The sequence below is a fragment of the Tursiops truncatus genome, chromosome 14, assembly GCF_011762595.2.
Source record: "Tursiops truncatus isolate mTurTru1 chromosome 14, mTurTru1.mat.Y, whole genome shotgun sequence".
Classification (NCBI taxonomy): Eukaryota; Metazoa; Chordata; class Mammalia; order Artiodactyla; family Delphinidae; genus Tursiops; species Tursiops truncatus.
Genome location: NC_047047.1, coordinates 6,988,495 through 7,007,337, shown reverse-complemented (window position 1 = coordinate 7,007,337; position 18,843 = coordinate 6,988,495). Strand labels below are relative to the sequence as shown.

At 42.8% G+C, this 18,843-nt stretch overlaps 1 protein-coding gene and 1 long non-coding RNA gene across 9 annotated transcripts in view; one reads left to right on the top strand and one right to left on the bottom strand.

The window, feature by feature from the left end:
* Positions 1-18,843, bottom strand: part of REV1 (REV1 DNA directed polymerase) — an 82,171-nt gene that overhangs the window by 11,246 nt on the left and 52,082 nt on the right. For 5 of the 8 annotated variants that reach the window (XR_002175556.3, XM_019931166.3, XM_019931167.3 and 2 more), the window contains 5 exons: positions 15,945-16,053; positions 10,707-10,835; positions 8,081-8,235; positions 5,778-5,897; positions 263-483 (listed from right to left, as the gene is read on the bottom strand). Coding sequence is in view for 7 of the 8 variants with exons in the window: in XM_019931166.3 (XP_019786725.1) it covers positions 263-483; positions 5,778-5,897; positions 8,081-8,235; positions 10,707-10,835; positions 15,945-16,053 (734 nt within the window). In the remaining variant the exon portion in view is untranslated. Of the gene's footprint in view, positions 1-262; positions 484-5,777; positions 5,898-8,080; positions 8,236-10,706; positions 10,836-15,944; positions 16,054-18,064; positions 18,264-18,843 lie in introns of all 8 variants that reach the window. The other 3 variants (XM_033838424.2, XM_033838425.2, XM_019931169.3) reach the window with 3 other exon arrangements.
* LOC109549310 (uncharacterized) overlaps positions 1-18,843 on the top strand; it is a 31,765-nt gene that overhangs the window by 10,356 nt on the left and 2,566 nt on the right. The window contains exons 2-3 of the long non-coding RNA XR_002175574.3: positions 322-17,543; positions 18,331-18,561. This is a non-coding gene — a long non-coding RNA (uncharacterized lncRNA). The remainder of the gene's footprint in view (positions 1-321; positions 17,544-18,330; positions 18,562-18,843) is intronic.

The window sequence follows — 18,843 nt, the reverse complement described above, 5'->3', positions numbered from 1 at the left end:
ACAAACATAAAAAAATACCCTCCATGTTACTTTCCTACATGCCTAACAATTCTTCTCAAGTAGATTAACTTTCAACATTAAACATGTATATGATTTAGTGCCCTGCTCTTGTCTACTTAAAAACAAACATTCTGCCAGTTCTGGGAACGGCAAGGGTTTTAAGACTTAATTTCAAGCATCAAGAGTCTATGGTCTAGTTGGAGAGACAGGACTATGTGAAAATATAAAGAATATAAGGTAAAACCTGTGAAGAGAGCAGTACCTGGGTAAACCTTATTCCATAGTTGATCTCAGCTGAAACAGATTTTCTTTCCTTTTCAGTTCGAACTGGTCTATCGTCCAAACCACGGCAGAACCTATAAAGCATCTGACCTGTTTTGGGACCAAATTCTTTCTGGAGTCTTGCCATGGTCATATATTGCAAGTCTCCACAAGTTCTAATTCCCAAAGATGTCAACTTGGATTCCATTGAGCGTCCAACTCCTAGGAAAGGGACAGTTCTTTAATTCTGCATATAAGCTATTAAAAACAATTGAGCATTATGAAATAACTATTCATGCACAAGCAACTAATTTAAAATAATCTCCCTTAAAATTCTGAAGTGACATAACTGAAGCATCTCATAGATTAAGAATTTTTTTTTTGGTTGGTGCAAATCATACTAGTGCAAACTTATTTTTAGAAGCTACTTCTCAATTTGGACTCTACCTATAGGTGAACCAGAACTTTTCAAGTGTGTATGACTAAGTAAGTTCTCCAAAAAAATGTTATTTTTATTTATTACTGAGTAAAAAAGTTTTCTATCTTATTTACAAAATCAACTAAGTTACAGACTCGTTTAAGCTAGTCTATAGTATGACTTACAGACATACTAGGAGACTCAGGAATGTTAGGGATTCTACTATGACTTTGGTGAGGACCAAACTTCTCAATGGTTCGGCCACATTTTCTCTGAATGGGAACTAGAACAAGAAGTCATGACAGAGGTCCAAGCCCACATGTCGCTTGCTCTCATACTGGACAAAGTGGCACAAGTGACGTGGAGATGAAGCTTCCTGAGCAAAGTAGCAGCGAGGGGAGGACAGACAGATGTCTTTTACCAACAAAGATCATCTCCCTGAAAGGCAGTCAGTGTCCTGCAGCTGGGCCAGCGTGCAGCAGCCCCTCATCACCGTCTGCAAGATGCAAGGTTAGAGCCTCGCCCAAACGATGCTCATGAGCTCTGTTGCTCTCCATGTGCCCAAAAGCTTAACGAAGGTACACATGTCTGGGAAAGTGATTTAAGAGTAACCTGGGGGAACTAAAACTCTTATTAAAATGGTCTCCACACCATGAGATCAGTATTGTCCATCAGTGAGGAAGACTGCGGTCTGGCCCTCTGTAGGATGTTACCAGAGGGCTCAGAGTGGAGTCTGGGGTTGCCTATCTGTCACCCTTATTGTTACTTCTGGCTCCAGTTCTCTGAGTGGCCCTAGTGGGGGAAGGAGCATTCTCGTCCAGGTTCTGCCAGGAGAACCTCTTGGAGTAGTTATGCAGACACACGGTTAGGAGGGAGGTGGTCAACTTTACAAAAGGTCTATGACCACAGAGGTGGGCGAGACAAGTTTAACCCAAGAAAATCTGTCCCCTAATGGAAGTCAGATGAAAGGTGTTAAGGGTGCTGTATAGCATTTGTGCCATTTTCAAGTTCAATTCAGAACAGAGAACAAGCAAGAATACCAGAGTCTGAGTTAACAACAAGAGAACCCTCCAGACGAAGACCATTCACAAAAAGACGAAATTCTAAGTGAAACCTATTGGAGTATTTTTCAAGATGGGGAGGAGGAACCCAATGAAAGGGACAAATCAGATACGAGGGTGGCCAAAGCCAGAGACACTCTACGCAGCTGTTCGTGTTCAGGGAATGCTTTCTGTCTCTATTTTTTTCCGTTCCATCATTGCCGCAACTCCCCACCCTCAAGATGTGATCATGTTCTTTCCCTGACAAATCTGGGCAGCCGATCTGTTCTCCCTGATTTGCAAAATCAGCAAGAGGCAATAATCCTGCATTAATTGTGTGTACTGGGATGGGCAGGGGGAAAACCTATGGTTTTTGAGAGTCTCTTGAGTATACCAGAACACAATTATTATTCACTAAGAGGTACAAAAGAAAGACTGTTACATTAAATCTCACCAACTTAACCACGATCAACCTAATCTAACTGAACTGCCGTCTAGGGAAGAAGAGAGGTTCCTCTCCATCACAAGCTCACCTAATGGAATGGAATGGCCTGAAGGTGAGTGGGGGACGGAGGCATATGGATGGTCTACCTCTAACCCCTATGACGTCTGCACAGGGGGGAAAAGTTAGCTTGGAATCAGCACCAAGACCCCGAATGGGTGCTAGTTTGATTGCTTCATGTGAGCGTTTTTAAGGAAAGGAGGCCCCTCTAAGGAGGAAGTAACAGGGTCTTGAGAGTCACATTGAGTGCAGCCACCTAGAAAGGGAAACATGAAGGAAAATGTGCAGCGTAGAACCAAGCTTCTGAGAAGGAGAGAAGAAAACTCTCTTCTCCTTGAAGAAGCCGTGGAAGCTGCCAGTAGAAGCCACTGGACGAAGATGTGGCATCTGTCCTTGAAGGGGAACCATGACCCCAGGCTAAGAACAGCCAGGAATGCCTCCTCCCGGCACCCGGACCTTGACAGTCCAGAGACGCAGAAAAGTCAAGTTCCAAAGAATCAACCTTTGCCATCTAAGTTAGCACCGTTCAACAGAACTTTCTGTGGTGATGGAACTGTTCTCTTCTGTGCTGCCCAATTCAGGAGGCACCCGCCACATGTGGTTAACTGAGCACTGACTGCAATGTGGGCAGTACAACTGGGAAGATGAATTTTAATTTTATTTAACTTTAATTAATTTAACCTAAAGTGTTCTAGCTTCACTTGGCCAGTGGCTCCCATATCAGGACAGTGTAGATGGTCATGTACACCTACACGGCCGCGGTGCTTATCTGACACGAGAAGAAAGAGCTGGAAACCTCAGAGTGGGTGCACACACCCAGCAAAGGATGGACAAGGGGCAGAAGGTCCTACAAGCCAGGGTGGAAAGCCTTGCGAAGAGCCACAGAAGCAGTGGAAAGCGCGACCGCGTTTAAGCGGTTGCTGGGGACAGCCCTCTCTTTCATCAGCTGAACAGACCTCGCTGGTAGTCTGTATGCTAGCACACATGCAGTCGCTACCCTGGGGCGCCTTCATACACTCACTAGCACGTGCTCCCCTTTTACGCGGCTGTAATGATTGTGTGCCAGGCACGCCGTGTGCTCAGTCACCGGGCAGGGCACACAGGGACAGAGGCAGCTGGCGGGGGACAAGCAGGGAGGCGCGTTTAACATGGACCCGCTTCTGGTTATTGGTTACAGAGCAGAACTTACTCAAAGCACGTGCCACAAAATGTTAATAGTCACCATGTATTCACTTTCAACTATCTTTGGGAAATGACCAATTTTTAACAAAGATGAACAAGTTTCCTTCTTGTAAGAATTCCCGCATGCGTGTGGAGCCTGCTTTCAGAGGGCAGCTCGTACTTGAGATGCGTTACCATCTCAGGGCAGGAGTAACAACAGAAAAGGCTGACGTTTTACATACCGAAATGTTCTAAATCTTCCTGACAATAAATTTGGGGATTTTTATAAAAGTCAGTAGTCTTACACATGAAAATCTCTCCAACAATTCTGGGCGGCCACAGGCTACAAGCTGGTTCTCATGGAGAGAGGAGCAGGGGGATCGCCAGAGGAAGCCCATCCTGGCCGCCCCCATCTCCCCCAGATTTCAAGGTTCTCTTAGGAACTTCAAGGCTGTGCCTAAGAACTCAACCGGGACACATAAACCCACATGTGCCCTTCAAAAAGTAAAGTCCTTCCAGCCAGGAAGCAAATGAAGGTGAAAGGTAAGATGACTAGGTCAAGGAACTAAAACTAAAACCTCTCTGTTTCTATGTAAAACAAAACAAAACAAAACAAAACTTACAAGAATGATGCAGTATAAAGATGGCGCTGTGGACGGAACTGTGTCTCTTCAAGATACCTATGCTGAAATCTTAATTCCCAGTACCTCAGAATGTGACTGTAACTGGAGAAAGGTCCTTCGTAAAGGTAATTAAGGTAACAAGAGGTCATATAGGTGGGCCCTAATCCAATATCACTGGTGTCCCTATAAGAAGAGATCAGGACACAGACGCACAAAGAGAAAACACCATGTGAAGACACAGGGAGAAGACGGTCACCTACACGCCACGGAGAGAGACCTCAGAGGAAACCCAACGCGCTGGCAGCACATTCATGGACCTCCAGTCCCCAGGATCCTTGAGGGAATAAACTGCTGTTGTTTACGCCACGCAGTCTGCGGTGTTTTGTTATGGCAGAGCCTCAGCAAACTAATGAAGATGCCAAGTAATGGTAACTGTGAACTCAAATTTCACATGCACTTTAAATACCCTGGTTCCTTCTTATATAAAACTGCAATAAGACATGTTATTAAAACTCCTAAATTGTGTTGTCTAATAAGGTAATTTGCTAGCATGATTTTATAAGGTTACTCTTCAAATTTAACCTCAAACTGACCATCAAAATGTCATATTTCACATTTCTGATACTACCACATTCTTGGATGTTATTTACTAGGGAGTCAGGAGGCTTCAGAACTAACCCATCATAAAATGGCATTTGGGTCATTTAATAATTTTGGCCTATAACAGAAATTTCTAAGTTTGTTCAGATATACTTTTCTTAGGCTTAAGAACATGCATCTAAAAATACCACTAAATCCACTGTTAAAAGTGTTAAAACTTTTAACAACAAATGAATAAAAAGAAAACCTTTCACCAAAAGTATACTCTCTTGAACTTTCCCACCACAAACACCTGGGAGCTTTGTGAAGCTAACGCAGGCTGCTTTATAAAAACAGGAGAGGATGATCTGAAATGGTATCCTGGATTACTACATGGCTTAGAGAAATTTCTTAGAAAGAGGTACCTACCATAGAAAGCAAGTCTCGATATTTACTAATTGTGAAATGAACTGCCCTACACACAAAAATTACATCTGTTCAAGGCCCCAAAAGGCAACCATTTTCCAGTTACAATGAATTATACTTGATTTCTCCAAAGAGAAAGGTTTTTACACGCTAGGTTAGCTAGCCACACTACACAAGAAAGTAAGACAGCTAAGCATCCTGCCCATTAGGTGAGAAAGGTATGCCTTCTTGGGCATTTTACTTCAGCCTAAGTTAACAAAATACAATACTTCATTTTAGGTTTTCTTCTTCCTAATATGGTTTATATATTTTCTACTTTAAAAACTATTTGTTTAGTAAACTCAGAAAAGTATCACTAGTTTGGAAGGACAATTTTGTAAATAGGGGAATCGATTTTCAAAACTTTACCTTGGGTCTAGAAGTACACTATTTCAATTTTGATTTATTTAAAGGACCAAAAGTCAATTTCATCATATTCTTTTAAGTATGACTTCTTAGAATTCCTTGATCTTGGTACTTGAGAAATACTTAAATACTTAAAGTAAAACACATGAGAGGCAAAACTAAAATGTTATATTAGGGTTCTGATAAATCAACTGAAAGGATATTCATTGTGGAGTTCTAAATTTTGCTTCCCATGGCACTCAATAAAAGATGAAAAATTTTTAATTCATTTTTTAAAAAAGAAAGAAACGTTATACATCTATGAAAAGCACTAATGAATACTTACAATAAATAAAAGTTAAAAAGAAACGATTTGTATTTACCTGGTAGATTAGTAACTAGCTGACCTCTGATAAAATCATCTACTTCTTCTGGTTTTAAGTGGTACTGGCCATCCGGTTTTGCTTTCCTAGTTGCCATTCTAGCCAGGAGAATATTAGAACCTATAAATTTTTTTTTAAAAAAAGGAAAGAAAGAAGTCATTCAAGAAATATTCACAATTACTTTCAAAATTTCTTAACAAAGACATCTAGAAACAGGTTACCTATCAAATTTCTAAAGAGAACGAAAATAATGTGCAACTTTGATCATTTCAAACACAGTACAAAACTGGCAGAATTCTGTTAAGTATTACAGATTATAACCAGCATGGTTCCTGGACAGATGTTACCTTCTGTTCCAAAACACGTGACATTTCAACATCTCCTACCCAGGTAAAGGAATAGAGAAAACAGTCCTAATCTAAGATTGGAGGTTTACAGGAACTGTGGGCAATGACCAGCCATCAGTTCATTTTACCAACCAATGTTTATCTGTTTGTTTGTTCTTGGCTGGCAGGGTCTTAGTCCCCTGACCAGGGATCCAACCCGGGCCCCCTGCAGTGGAAGCGCAAAGGCCTAACCACTGGAAAACCAGGGAAGTCCCTCATTTTACCAACCAATGGATCCACGCTGGGTAGAAATAAGGCCAAAGAAATGCCATTGGACTTGGGGAGGAGAAGCCCAAAGAACCAGATGTCTCACTATATGATCAGAACACGTGGAGTAGAAATTGAGGGTATGAGCGTCTTAAAAAAGGAGACAGACAGTGACAGCGAGGTCCAAGGTGTGTGAACGGACACAGACAACTAACGCAGAGCAGAGAGAAGGCTACTGGAGCCCGAGAAGGTATCAGGCATCTGAGAAATACCTAAATGGGGTCAGATGAACTTCTGTGTAAATAATAAAATCTCCACGAATTACAGAAGACTTCTATAAAGCACATATCTTAGTTTTACAGGAGACTTACATTAAAAACAGTGTGTTTTCCTAGGGTAAATGTATAGATATTCATGAAGAGAAAAAGTACTGGAAAGGCACACTAAAATGATAAAAGTGGTGAGTTCTGAAGAAAAGAGGGCTGAGAAGTGGAAACATCATTTGGGATTTTTGTCTTAATTATGTGCTTGAACTTAAAAGGACATATTCATGTCATCCCACTTGTAAATTTAAAATAAATACAATTTACAACAAAGAACTAAACCTGTGCCTGACAGTGGACTCCAGAAGGCAAGTCCTAAACGAATGCTGAGAAGGGAGTGCAGGCCACACACCGGGGAGCCGAAGGGCAGCCTGCTCGTAACCGGAGGGACGCTGTTAATGTGTTCCTCACGCTCTGTATGTTCTGCAGCTTACGACGTTCTGACATCTTAAAAATCCCTCCGACGGGGAGGGCCTGCCCTCCCAGGGCTGGTTAATCCCTAAAGACAGCAAGCAAGTTCCTGGGGGTGCGCCTCTCACACCCACGCCAGACACCCCCAGACACCCCAAGAGAGGCTCATCAAACTCACACACAGACCCCAAGAGAGGCTCTGGCCAAGGATCTCCCCTCACTCCTGCTTCTGCCTCCAGACCTGTACGTGGCGCTCCTGCACGAGGCCCTGCGTGGGGCTGCACGCCCTGCCCTCCTCTCGGGACAGGTACCCAGTAAAGATCTCCTATGGGTAGAGGCACTGGGCTCGCTCAGACAGGAGGGACACGGGGAAGCTCAGGGTGACAGCGGGGGCTCCAGAGCACACAGCTGCGAGAGTCGACAAGAGGAGGACCAATGATGTGAAGGGCTGAGGAAGCAAACACGGCTTAGAGACAAAACAACAGGTGGGGGGAGGGGATAATGGGGTGTGTGTGTGGACGAGTCAATAACAGCAACTTCTGGCCCCGAGAGAGTGAAGACAGGGCTGGCTGAGCGGTCCAGGAAGCTTCAGAAAGTAACTGAGTTACCACAAGACGCAACAGCATGGAACTCCAAACCCCACTCACACTGCACTGCCTTGAATACCGCCTCTGTTCACTTGAAAAAAATACTGCTGGCATACATTGCATCCAATATTCCCCATTTTTGAAGAACAAGAAATATTCCAACTTGTTTATTCCAAAGATGTTATCATTTACTTACGTTTCCAACACTTTCATCTCATGCTTTGCCCAACTGTGAGCCATGCCGAGAACTGTTTCAGAAGTGGGAGACCTATGCGGTACGGTGATAAAAACGAAACCTAAAAATCACTCCTAAAGATCAAGCGGTATTCAACGATCCCAGAGCACTGCTTTGAGGAAAATGAGTCGTACACGATACGCTGGCTACTAACCGATTCCCACAGAGGCAGCACATTTAGTCTGGTCTTTGATTTCCGTGCGGACAGCATTTGCAAATTCGTCAGGAGTGAGCCTGGTCTCTGCGAGGATTTCAGTGATGTCTACCAGAGCTTCATCACAGCTGACAGCTTCGATGCTATGTGTGTAGCTGCCAACACAGAGCAAAGGCAACGAATCACAGCCCCAGCTTAACATCAAGCAGCCACATGTGGCAAAACAGGCTCTCCTATGGTATCTCTCTTCGACATTTCCTTACAAGACTTAAAAGGCTAAAAATATTAGCAGTTTACCTGAGCTGGCCCAAGTGCCCCTATTTAGTCACTTAACTTTTAACTGCAAAGTTAATCAATGTTTTCTTTTTTTCCATATTAACTACCAAAAATACAACAGAAATGACCATTTCAGTTTCCCTATACTGAGAATACTGTTGTAAACCTCTCAATAGTTGAAAAGTAGTAAGTGAATTGGAATTGTCACAACACTTAATTTCAAAAATGTTCAAACACGGTTTACCAGAATCCTTGAGGAACAGAAATATCACACAAATCAAACAAGCAATTGACAGTCTCCTAAACAAAAACGCCCAGGACACAGCAGGATATGATGGTGGCCAGTCACCCAGATGCCTGTCCAGGACGCCAGCAACACCCCCTGCACGTGGAAATGCTCTGGGTTCTGACTGCTGCTGCTGTTTGGTCATGATCTACTCACACAAAGGACTGTTTCAATTCTCCACAGAAGAGGAAAAGGAAGAGAAGAATCACCACGTGGCTCTGATGCTAATTAAATATGTGAACCACAAGGCCAGCAGAGGCCTCAGGACCAGAAATGGATGGTCAATAATCCACCTGGTAAAGTACCAGGAGGGCCAGGCCTCACCTCTCACTACACCTTACTGTAGGTTACGAATCAGATTAATTACTATCAATAATCATTTAAGAAATGAGTGTTTTGTTAGGCTTAACTCCAGAGAGAAATCTGCAAGAGCAGAAGGCTATTCCTGATATGAAAGCTGCTCTGAGGCGTGGAGAATATGAAGCAGAGGCAGGATTTCCAAAGGTGGAAGGAGAACAAGGAATTTTTTCCCCCAAAGAACAGCCACGTGCCACTAACAATGTCTTCACCCACTAAAATTATATGATAGCGTCCACCAAACCCCCCAATCCGAGGTGCAGGCTGGCTGCCCGCTCCAGGGCCTCCGTAACCAGAACACACAGCACCCAGCTCAGCTACCTGCTCCCAGCCCACACGCGGCGCTGCTACTGACCGCAGCTTTCGGACAGGACTTGAAAAGCACTCTCTCCACCTGGTAACACTGACATTCCCACATTGGGGTCTTAAGGACAGCTGTGATTGTAACTGGCTTGTCACTCAGCCCTAAGTCCACAGACTGATGCCAGATAACTTCACCTGCCCCTCTATGTTTCTCTCTCCTGCTAAAGTAAGCTCCTCAAAGGCAGAGCCTGGATCTGACTCCACTCTCATAGGATTGGCAGCATCAACAGTGGTTTGCACTTGGTAGATACTCCATAAACAGGTGTTCAAAATAACGCGTTAAGAAAGGAGAGGAAGAAGTGAAGATAGAGGCAAGAACCTCCCTTAGAACATCAACACAGCCCAAGGGTTGGCGGACCCTGGTCTGCTGTCTAGAGATCTGTTTTGGTGAATAAAGACTGAAGGGAGCAGAGCCGAACCCGCACCTCATCTGTGACTGCTGCCACTGTCCACGGCAGGGCTGAGCAGCTGGGACAACGACCTCATCCGGCCTTTTATGGAGAAAATATGCCAACTCCAGCTGTAGAGTATACAGGGCCTGACATATACTTATCTAAAATTTTAAGTTTTGAGTTAACATTCAATATACCTACACTGTAAATATTCTAAAAATTAATATCTTTTTCTCAAGCCAACTAATCACCCACCTTGAAACTACAGCTGACCCTTGAACAACACTGGTTTGGACTGCACGGGACCACGTATACCTGGATTTTGTCAGCAGTAAACACTGGAGCGCTACGCGATCCCCGACACGGAGGAGCCACGGGCGCAGCGGGCAGCTGCCACGGCACGTGGCCCTCCACCGCACGGAGGACGGCACCGCACCACCCCAAGCTGTGCAAGCGCCAGCTGTACTGCTAGAACCTTCTATGAAAGCTAACTTCTGGCGTCCTGAATGATCTTAGAGGACACAGGGTTTGACAAGGTCTCTACTTGTTAACGTATAGTTCTCATTTTAAACAAAACCATAATTCAAATGTAATAAAAGAGAATAACCAGGTTAAAAACTCCAATCCTTCAGCTGTCTGGTTCCACGGAGGGAAACCTGGAACCGCTGACGAGAAGTCATGCAGGCACAGAATCAGACTGACATCACCACCAGGGAGCAGCTGAACAATCCCAGCCGTGCAAACACGTCCCTGAGGCCTGAGCCCTGCTCCGGGAGGTGCTCGTGGGGAGGAGAGGGGGCCGTGACACCCGAAGGCAGAGGAGCAGGTTCCCGGAAGAGAGGAGCGTCCAGCAAAAGTGACCCCGACAGGCCTGGGGAAACTGTTCTCTCTTCAACATTAGGTAAAAGCAGTAAAGGAACAGACAGGAGCGTGAGCGCAGCACACAGTGTACCTGGCCAGTGTCTCATACATCGTTCGTGCAACTTCCTTATACGCGTGAAAATCATAAGGGACAGCCTGAAGACTGGGACAAAGTTGTTTCGCTTGCCCGAAAAACATTCCATTCCTAATGCCAACTTGTCTAGAGAAAGAACAAAATACAGTGGAGGTTAGACTAGGAATTTTTAAATGCCAAATCAAGTATCAAATACTGATAGTATCTCCCCAAGCCACTGATACACAATTTTCATTTAACTCCATTTTCATGAGGGGTAAAAAACAGGCATTAAGACAACTTACAGGTTTGTTTTCCCCCAAAAGGAAACTGACAAGATTGTCTGATGCGTGTAAGTGACATGTGCAGATGTGCCCAAGTACGTTATTCAAAGGCCAGGTTTGGCTCCTGCCTCTGTGAAGACGTCTCCTGAGACTCAGACCTCTGGCACCTGTGCAGAGATGCCAGCATACCACACGTCGGTGATACCACAACCACCGCAGAGCAGGAGCGTGCTGTCAAAACGGTCTGCTTCCACTCACACGGGGCCCGGTTTGGCCAGGGCTCAATCCCCCAAAGACAAAGAATATAAACAGCAGAACCACACAGAACAGCGCTATGCGACAGACAGACACAGTGTACTCATCCTATTACCACCCAATTCCCAATTGACCAATTCCAAGCTCCTGCGGTGGCTCCACAGTGGCTGAGATGCCAACAGCATTGGACATGGTGGGACATCACTCTGGGCAGGGGCCAGGGTTCCAGAACTTTGAGGGACCTAATTGAAAATGGTAAATTTCAAATCTTTTGCGTGTCTCCACGCCCCACTTACCTGTGGTAATTTGGAGCATTCAGCACAAAACTGTAATCATGGAATTATGCATAATGAGTACAATTCCATGTTACTACTATGCAATGAATCGAAAAAAAATCTTACAGTAAAAACACAAGCAGATAATAATAAGCAATGTTTCCCCAGATTACATACCCATAGGTGTAAATACATCAAATGGTTACTTTATACATCCACCCAATAAATATTTACTCAGTGCTCACTTAGTACGGAGGTGTGCCCTGTGGCACAGAGGCCTGTGGCGCCTGCCCATCCCAGACCACCAGAGAGCCAAGAAGGAAAAGACTCCGCCAAGCCATTCAGATGAAAGAAATGCAAAATGACATGCATTTTTAATGTATATAAAAACAATAATAGATCATCAGACTGCAAAGCCCAGAGTAGATGAGAAATATCTAATAAGAGGGAAAAATGACAGTAAAGGAAGAGATGATTAACAAATCATGGTGAAGAAAACAATGCTTTCATTCATTTAACAAAAATTTATGTCTCGGGCACTATGTGAATAAAGCGTATCCCATGACATCCACGAGGATGACCTGCACTGGCCTAGGAGAGGACGGATTCAAGGTGACGGACCTGGTTCATAAGGCAGGGAAGTGTGTGCAAAGGAGTTCACAAGTCTGCAGAGAAGTGCATAAACAAGCTGAAAGGTTCCAGTAATGCTAGATACATAGCTTCAGCATGTAAAAAAGCTAAACTTACAAATTAAAGGTAATTATTCATTTTTAAAGGAATGTCTTACATAATTCCTGTAAGCACAATACTCTTATATTTACAATAAATTCATTTTCAAAGTTTTCACTTACACAAAAAATTTCAGGGACATATTACTTAGAAAAATGTAATACATCAACTTATGTACTCATGCATACCTACATCTCATGGAGAAATGTTTAGGGATCACTAGACACTGTAAGGGAGTTATGAACAAAAAAAGGGTAAACCTCAGAGGGTTCCCGTAACTAAGGGAAGCAAAAGACCTTGAGTTGGTGGTTGGAAAATTAGACTTGTTTCATATAAAATAAATGAGTAGGAATTCCCTGGCGGTCCAGTGGTTAGGACTCATCACTCTCACTGCCAAGGGCCCGGGTTCAATCCCTGGTTGGGGAACTAAGATCCCACAAGCCATGCGGCACAGCCAAAAAAATAAAATAAGATAAATAAATAAAATAAAATAAGATAAATGAGTAAAGACAATTACAAAACAGCTTGAAATAACTTCACTACAGTGACATTTATTCCTCTCAAATGAAGTCCCAGGCAGCAAAGACTACCAGTACTTCATAAGCTGCAGAAACAGTTTACTCCCAGGTTTAAAGTGAAGGCAGCACACTCCTTCTTCCACGTGCTGTATGCTCAGACAACGGTATTTGGTGTTGCATTAGACAATATTAAAAAAAAGTAACCAGTAAATCACTGTCACTGTCAATTCAATATACCGAAGGACATCCATACCAATTAAGGACTGTAAAGTGTCCTTACAAAAGCACGTGAAAACAGAGGTTTAGAAATGATTTGCTCTTAAAAATTTATGATTCTAGGATATTTGTCTATCATTACCTATCCGTCTACATTATTCACCTTCTAACTATGTATAAAGCTAGTTCTCTATGGTAAGTATGAGTACATATTCCGACCTACATGTACACATTCTACCTTCCTATGACTTCTACCGTCTCATGTTCACGTTCCATCCTTTGCTGACCCCGTTATTATAAAGTCTATGTCTACTGAAAACTCACCAGTGCCTAAAGCTGGGATGACCACGCCCACAACACAGTCCCCACGCCAAGCCCAGAAACATTTCTCTGATCCAACTGTGAATATACTTATTTAAAAAAAAAACTTCTCACTTAAGGAAAATATAACTATTAGATAGCCACACACACACAAAAGGGTATTCAAGAGACCTTCATTAGGAATAGTCTTCTAGAAAATGAAAAATTACAATTAAAGGACAAAAACCCCATTGCTGTGGGTTTCATGTTTTTCTTCGCCAACTAAAACAAATTCATTTTCATCACTTTCTGCATCTCCTTAAAATAAACATGTGCCCTCTAAGCGACACTCAAATGGCTTGCTACACAGCATTTGGCCCTCATATATCGTCACCCCAATTATTCTGTGACACATTCAGCCTGACAATCGCCATCTGTGGTACAATACAAAGGCACCATCCAAACACCAACAGAGGCCCGAGCCCAGACATATCTGTGGCTACTGGACTTGAAAGCCACCAGGAGTTGGCAGTGCTTCTAACTTTGAGGTGGCCTTGGTGCTCACTCTCCAGCCAGTGTCCAACCTGGGCCGCTGGGAGAGAAGGGAGATCCTGCAGAGGCAGTATGGAAAGGCGGCGCTTCTGTTTCACCAACAGCAAAATCCAAAGACTGAGCATGTGTTTCTGGGTTTCATCACACCCTCCAGATACAGGACACGATGCCCAGTCATCATAAGCGCATTGCCTGTAACTCAGCAGGGGGAAAAGACCAGCCTACGGAGCACAGCGTACAATCAGCTCTAAACCGCCTGTGCTAATAAAAACATAATAATGCAAAATGTATTTAGACCTGACGTATCTCTTTCATTAAAGTAAGGTTCAATTCCTTGGCTACATTAACAACTAACAATGAAAAAGATTAAAACATAATTCTATCAATGAGAAAGGCGAAGTTAGTTCAGGAGTAAAAGTCTGACAAGTCATAAACAGAAAATAATTTAAAATATTTTATGGACTTCCCTGGTGGCGCAGTGGTTAAGAATCCGCCTGCTAATGCAGGGGACAAGGGTTCAAGGCCTGGTCCGGGAAGATCCCACATGCCACGGAGCAACTAAGCCCGTGCGCCACAACTACTGAGCCTGTACTCCAGAGCCCACAAGCCACACTACTGAGCCCGTGTGCCACAACTACTGAATTCAGCCCACGCGCCTAGAGCCTGCGCTCTGCAACAAGAGAAGCCACTGCAATGAGAAGCACGTGCACCACAACGAAGAGTAGCCCCCACTTGCCGCAACTAGAGAAAGCCTGCACACAGCAACAAAGACCCAACACAGCCAAAAATAAATTTATATAAAAACATTTTTTATAATTATGCATGTTTGAATATAATCCTTTTTTCTTAAATATCCTTTTTATAAAATAATTGGCAAGATTTAAGCAAACTACTCTGGATAGATGATGTTGTGTTGAGATACTTTTTGTTCAGACTGGACTTGCTTGAATAACCCCAACTTTAAATCAAGACTGAAAAATGTTATATATATCAAGTCGTTGTATGCAGTTAAGGTTACATGTCAATTGTAACTCAATTTTTTAAAAGTATGAATGACTAAGCCATAAAGACACTATCTAAAAAAAAAAGGCTGAAAAATGTAGCTGATGTGACTTGACTCTGTTTCTATAATTAGTAAATACTTTAACACTTGCCAACAATGTGTAAATAAATGCTTGCTGTGCTATAAAGGTAAAAATGTTTGTGTTCAGTTATAAAGAAAGAAAAAATAAAGAATACTCTTTTAAATTAATCACTTCAGGGGGCTTCCCTGGTGGCGCAGTGGTTGAAAGTCCGCCTGCCGATGCAGGGGACACAGGTTCGTGCCCTGGTCCGGGAAGAGCCCACATGCCGCGGAGCGGCTGGGCCCGTGAGCCATGGCCACTGAGCCTGCACGTCCGGAGCCTGTGCTCCGCAACGGGAGAGGCCGCAACAGTGAGAGGCCCGTGTACCGCAAAAAAAAAAAAAATTAATCACTTCATTATTACTCCATTTTTACAACTATAATAATCGATTTTTAAAAAACAATTTTTTTAAAGTATGAGGAACATATGATATATATGTCTGTTTTTTTAGTACTGAAACAGCTGGTTGTAATTAGGATTAGTGCTAACAGGTTGACAACTGCAACTTTGAGGAGATGATTAGTTATGCCATTATGGAACTGTTTAGTTATAACTTAACAGGCAATCAAGTTTTAACATAAGTTAAAAAAAATACTATTAGGATGTTTAAATAACAAGGGATCCTGGTGCTAAAAGGGAACGATCAGAGTAGATGACATTAAGGCCCTCTCCTATTCAAGAATATCTAATTCTTTAATTCTATACTTCAAGAGACAATGGTTTAAAAAAACAACAATGTCCAGCTTCTTTTGGTTTCCACCATAGGACCCACTGGTTCATCAGGACACTAAGGTATTTATTTGAAGTTATCTAGCATTTGTGAAGGGAAAGAAAAGGAAACTGAAGGGATTAAGGCTAGAAAGATTTCTTTCCATAACATGTTTCTAACATTTAAGTCATAGGCTTGACCAGCATATCTAAATCCACTTCAAAAGATTATATAAAAATGATTAAGTAAATTAATTATTCATTAAGTATTACAACACCCTTAATTTCTACATACCTGGCTTCATAACTACAAGATGCGATTTCAGCCTTTGACAAAACAGAATCAATTCCATTTGTTTGTGCAGAATCTTGATTCTCCCACATTGATGAATCTGGTATTTCTGCTTTAAAAATAAAATTTAATGATTGTGTGTTAAAAACTGATTTTCCTTAACTTTCATTCAAGAAATTTGTTTACCAGTCCTTTCATATATAAATGTTCAATAAATTCCAAATATAGTTATCTCCATTGACATTTATCCCCTTATTTAATAAAAGAAAATCTATAACTCTAAAATGGTTTGCTTCCAGTACATTCTTCACCAGCAGTCAGACATAAACTTATAATAAATCGAAAGAGTTCTGTTTTAACAATAGTTTTAAAAACCATATACCAAAAGATAAGTATAAAATATCCCTTTAAGTCTGTTGAGACAGACAAGGATGAAAAAAGTGATCAGGAAGATAAACCCCCTCCTACAGCCTCAAAAGGATGACACAGCTCTCTGGAATGGGAAGCAGTTAGTGGGAAATACAGTAAATTTCTCTGAATGTTCTTGCTGTTTCTTAAAAACTATCTGCAAAATTTAAATCTAATTAACAACATTTTCAACAAACATCAAATTCCTTCCTACAAGTCATTTGATCAAAAAATAATTTAAAAGGTCATATACCATAAGAAGTTCCATCCTAAATCTAAGCTTTTTCTTTTGAACACACATCACGTAAAAGAGCTTCACAGTATTATCCCTTATCCCCCCTTTCAGGAAATTCTACTTTTGGCTTAGCAATGCATGTGCGATTAAAAACATTCAAGTGAGGGCTTCCCTGGTGGCGCAGTGGTTGAGAGTCCGCCTGCCAATGCAGGGGACGCGGGTTCGTGCCCCGGTCCGGGAAGATCCCACATGCCGCGGAGCGGCTGCGCCTGTGAGCCATGGCCGCTGAGCCTGCGCGTCCGGAGCCTGTGCTCCGCGACGGGAGAGGCCACAGCGGTGAGAGGCCCGCGTACCGCAAAACAAAAAAAACAAACAAAAAAAAAAAACATTCAAGTGAGATGAGACTATCACTTGCTCTACAGACTACAACTCTAGCCTAAAGAGTAGAGCTCACAAATAAGTCTTAATATCCAAACCAAACTGACAGATTCACGCAAGAATATTAAGGCACTCAGTCTAGAAAGCCTACTGACCGCACGTCACGTGACATCACTAGCCAGTGAGAAACAGATGAAAACACAACTTCAGCTATGTCTCTTGGGATACTACTGAGTTCCAAGAAGAATATGCTTTAAAAACATCAATTCTCAGTCATAATTCTACTATTCTGAACAAACAATCAGTAAAATAAGACTACGACAGGACTTCAGCTAATTCTATTTAGAGTACAGTGTAACAACACGTAACTAATAAACCCAGTATTTATCTATTTATTTCAGAGACATAATGTTCCACAAAAAAATCAACCAAGTAAAGCACCAGCAGGTAAACACGGCAGGGTGTCCGGCTCTACGAGCTGTAACAACTCTTCCTGGTCTGACCTCGGTAATCACCAGCTTTCACCCAACTAGGAAACCCACACGAGCAATTCTGGATTCTGGCACCCATGCATACGAAGTGTAAGTGCGAATCAAACTCTGAGGATTGGCATGTTAATGGGGTCAAATTCCACTTGCGTCCAAAATAAAATCAGCAGAGTGTACAATCTGAGCCATGATTTCTGATACACTGTGACTAACAGAAGCTGTCCCAGGACAAATTAAAGACAGAACACAGAGCAGACAGCCCAGTGCTCTGAAGGGTTTTGGAAGGCTAAATATCCCATTACTCTAAGCTGAAAATCTGTGAGAATTTTGGGGCTGTCAGTATCACAGTTCAACAGGGGCTGCTACTAAACCGAAAAAGAAGAGCTGAAGCCTGAACGGCCACAACCAGCTGCCTTTCAAAGGTGCACCCGGGAGTTATGCCTTGTGAGTTATGGGGAGTCAGGTGACTTACATTCGAAGGGCTAAACAACCTAAGAACTTGTTTTGAAAATCACAGAAAAGTCATGCTTGTGGTGAGAACAGTGTCTGTGGTCCCTGCTCCCAACGCCCTGCCTGGGGTGGCACCTCGCGTTCTCTCCTCTGGGCGGGCTGACCTGGTCCACAGCGCGGCAGGGTGCGTGGTCCCTCCACGAGCGGAGTGAGTTCCTTCATGGGAGATTCAGGGAAATGCAGGGACACACTGTCCTCACTGGAGGGCAAAGTAGAGAACTGCTCATCAAAACTCGACAAACTAGACGGGCACATGGAGAATGTGGAGGAACGGTTGGAGAAATCAGAGGCCAGGACCCAAGTCTGTGAAAAAGAAATCGCTGAGAATAAATCTATGACTAACACGATTTTAAAAACTGTTGTTCTTTAGACTGAACACTGAAGTTGTTGAAGGGATAGGAGACGTCTGCATTCTGGAATTCAGGAAGGGAGAAAAGGCCCCAACCATGAAATTCTGAGTATAAATGGATTCCAAATTCAAGATCGTCAATGAGAAGGCTCGCTGCTAAGCACTGCTCAGGAAGCGGCTGCCAAAGAAGCCAGGGATGGAGAGCCCTGGTTACGTCGGTCCGATTAGACAAAGAATCTCTGAATATGACAGGTAAGAAACTAAGTTGCGATAAAGGGCTAAAGATGCTATTTGTTCTAATACTTTGCCTAGACATACAATCCAAAACATCCGAACTGAATTTTTTTTAAAAGCTACTGTACAGAAGGCAAAGATTCTAATTCCTAAACTGCTCCTCAATATTTTAAAATTTGGTGTCATATCTAATAATAGGAGCCAGAGAAAGAAAGATCAGAGAATAACAAGGAAAGAGGAACAAAAGCATGGAAAAAACAAGTTCCAAGTATAAGCCTAGCTGCAACCAAACTCTGTAAC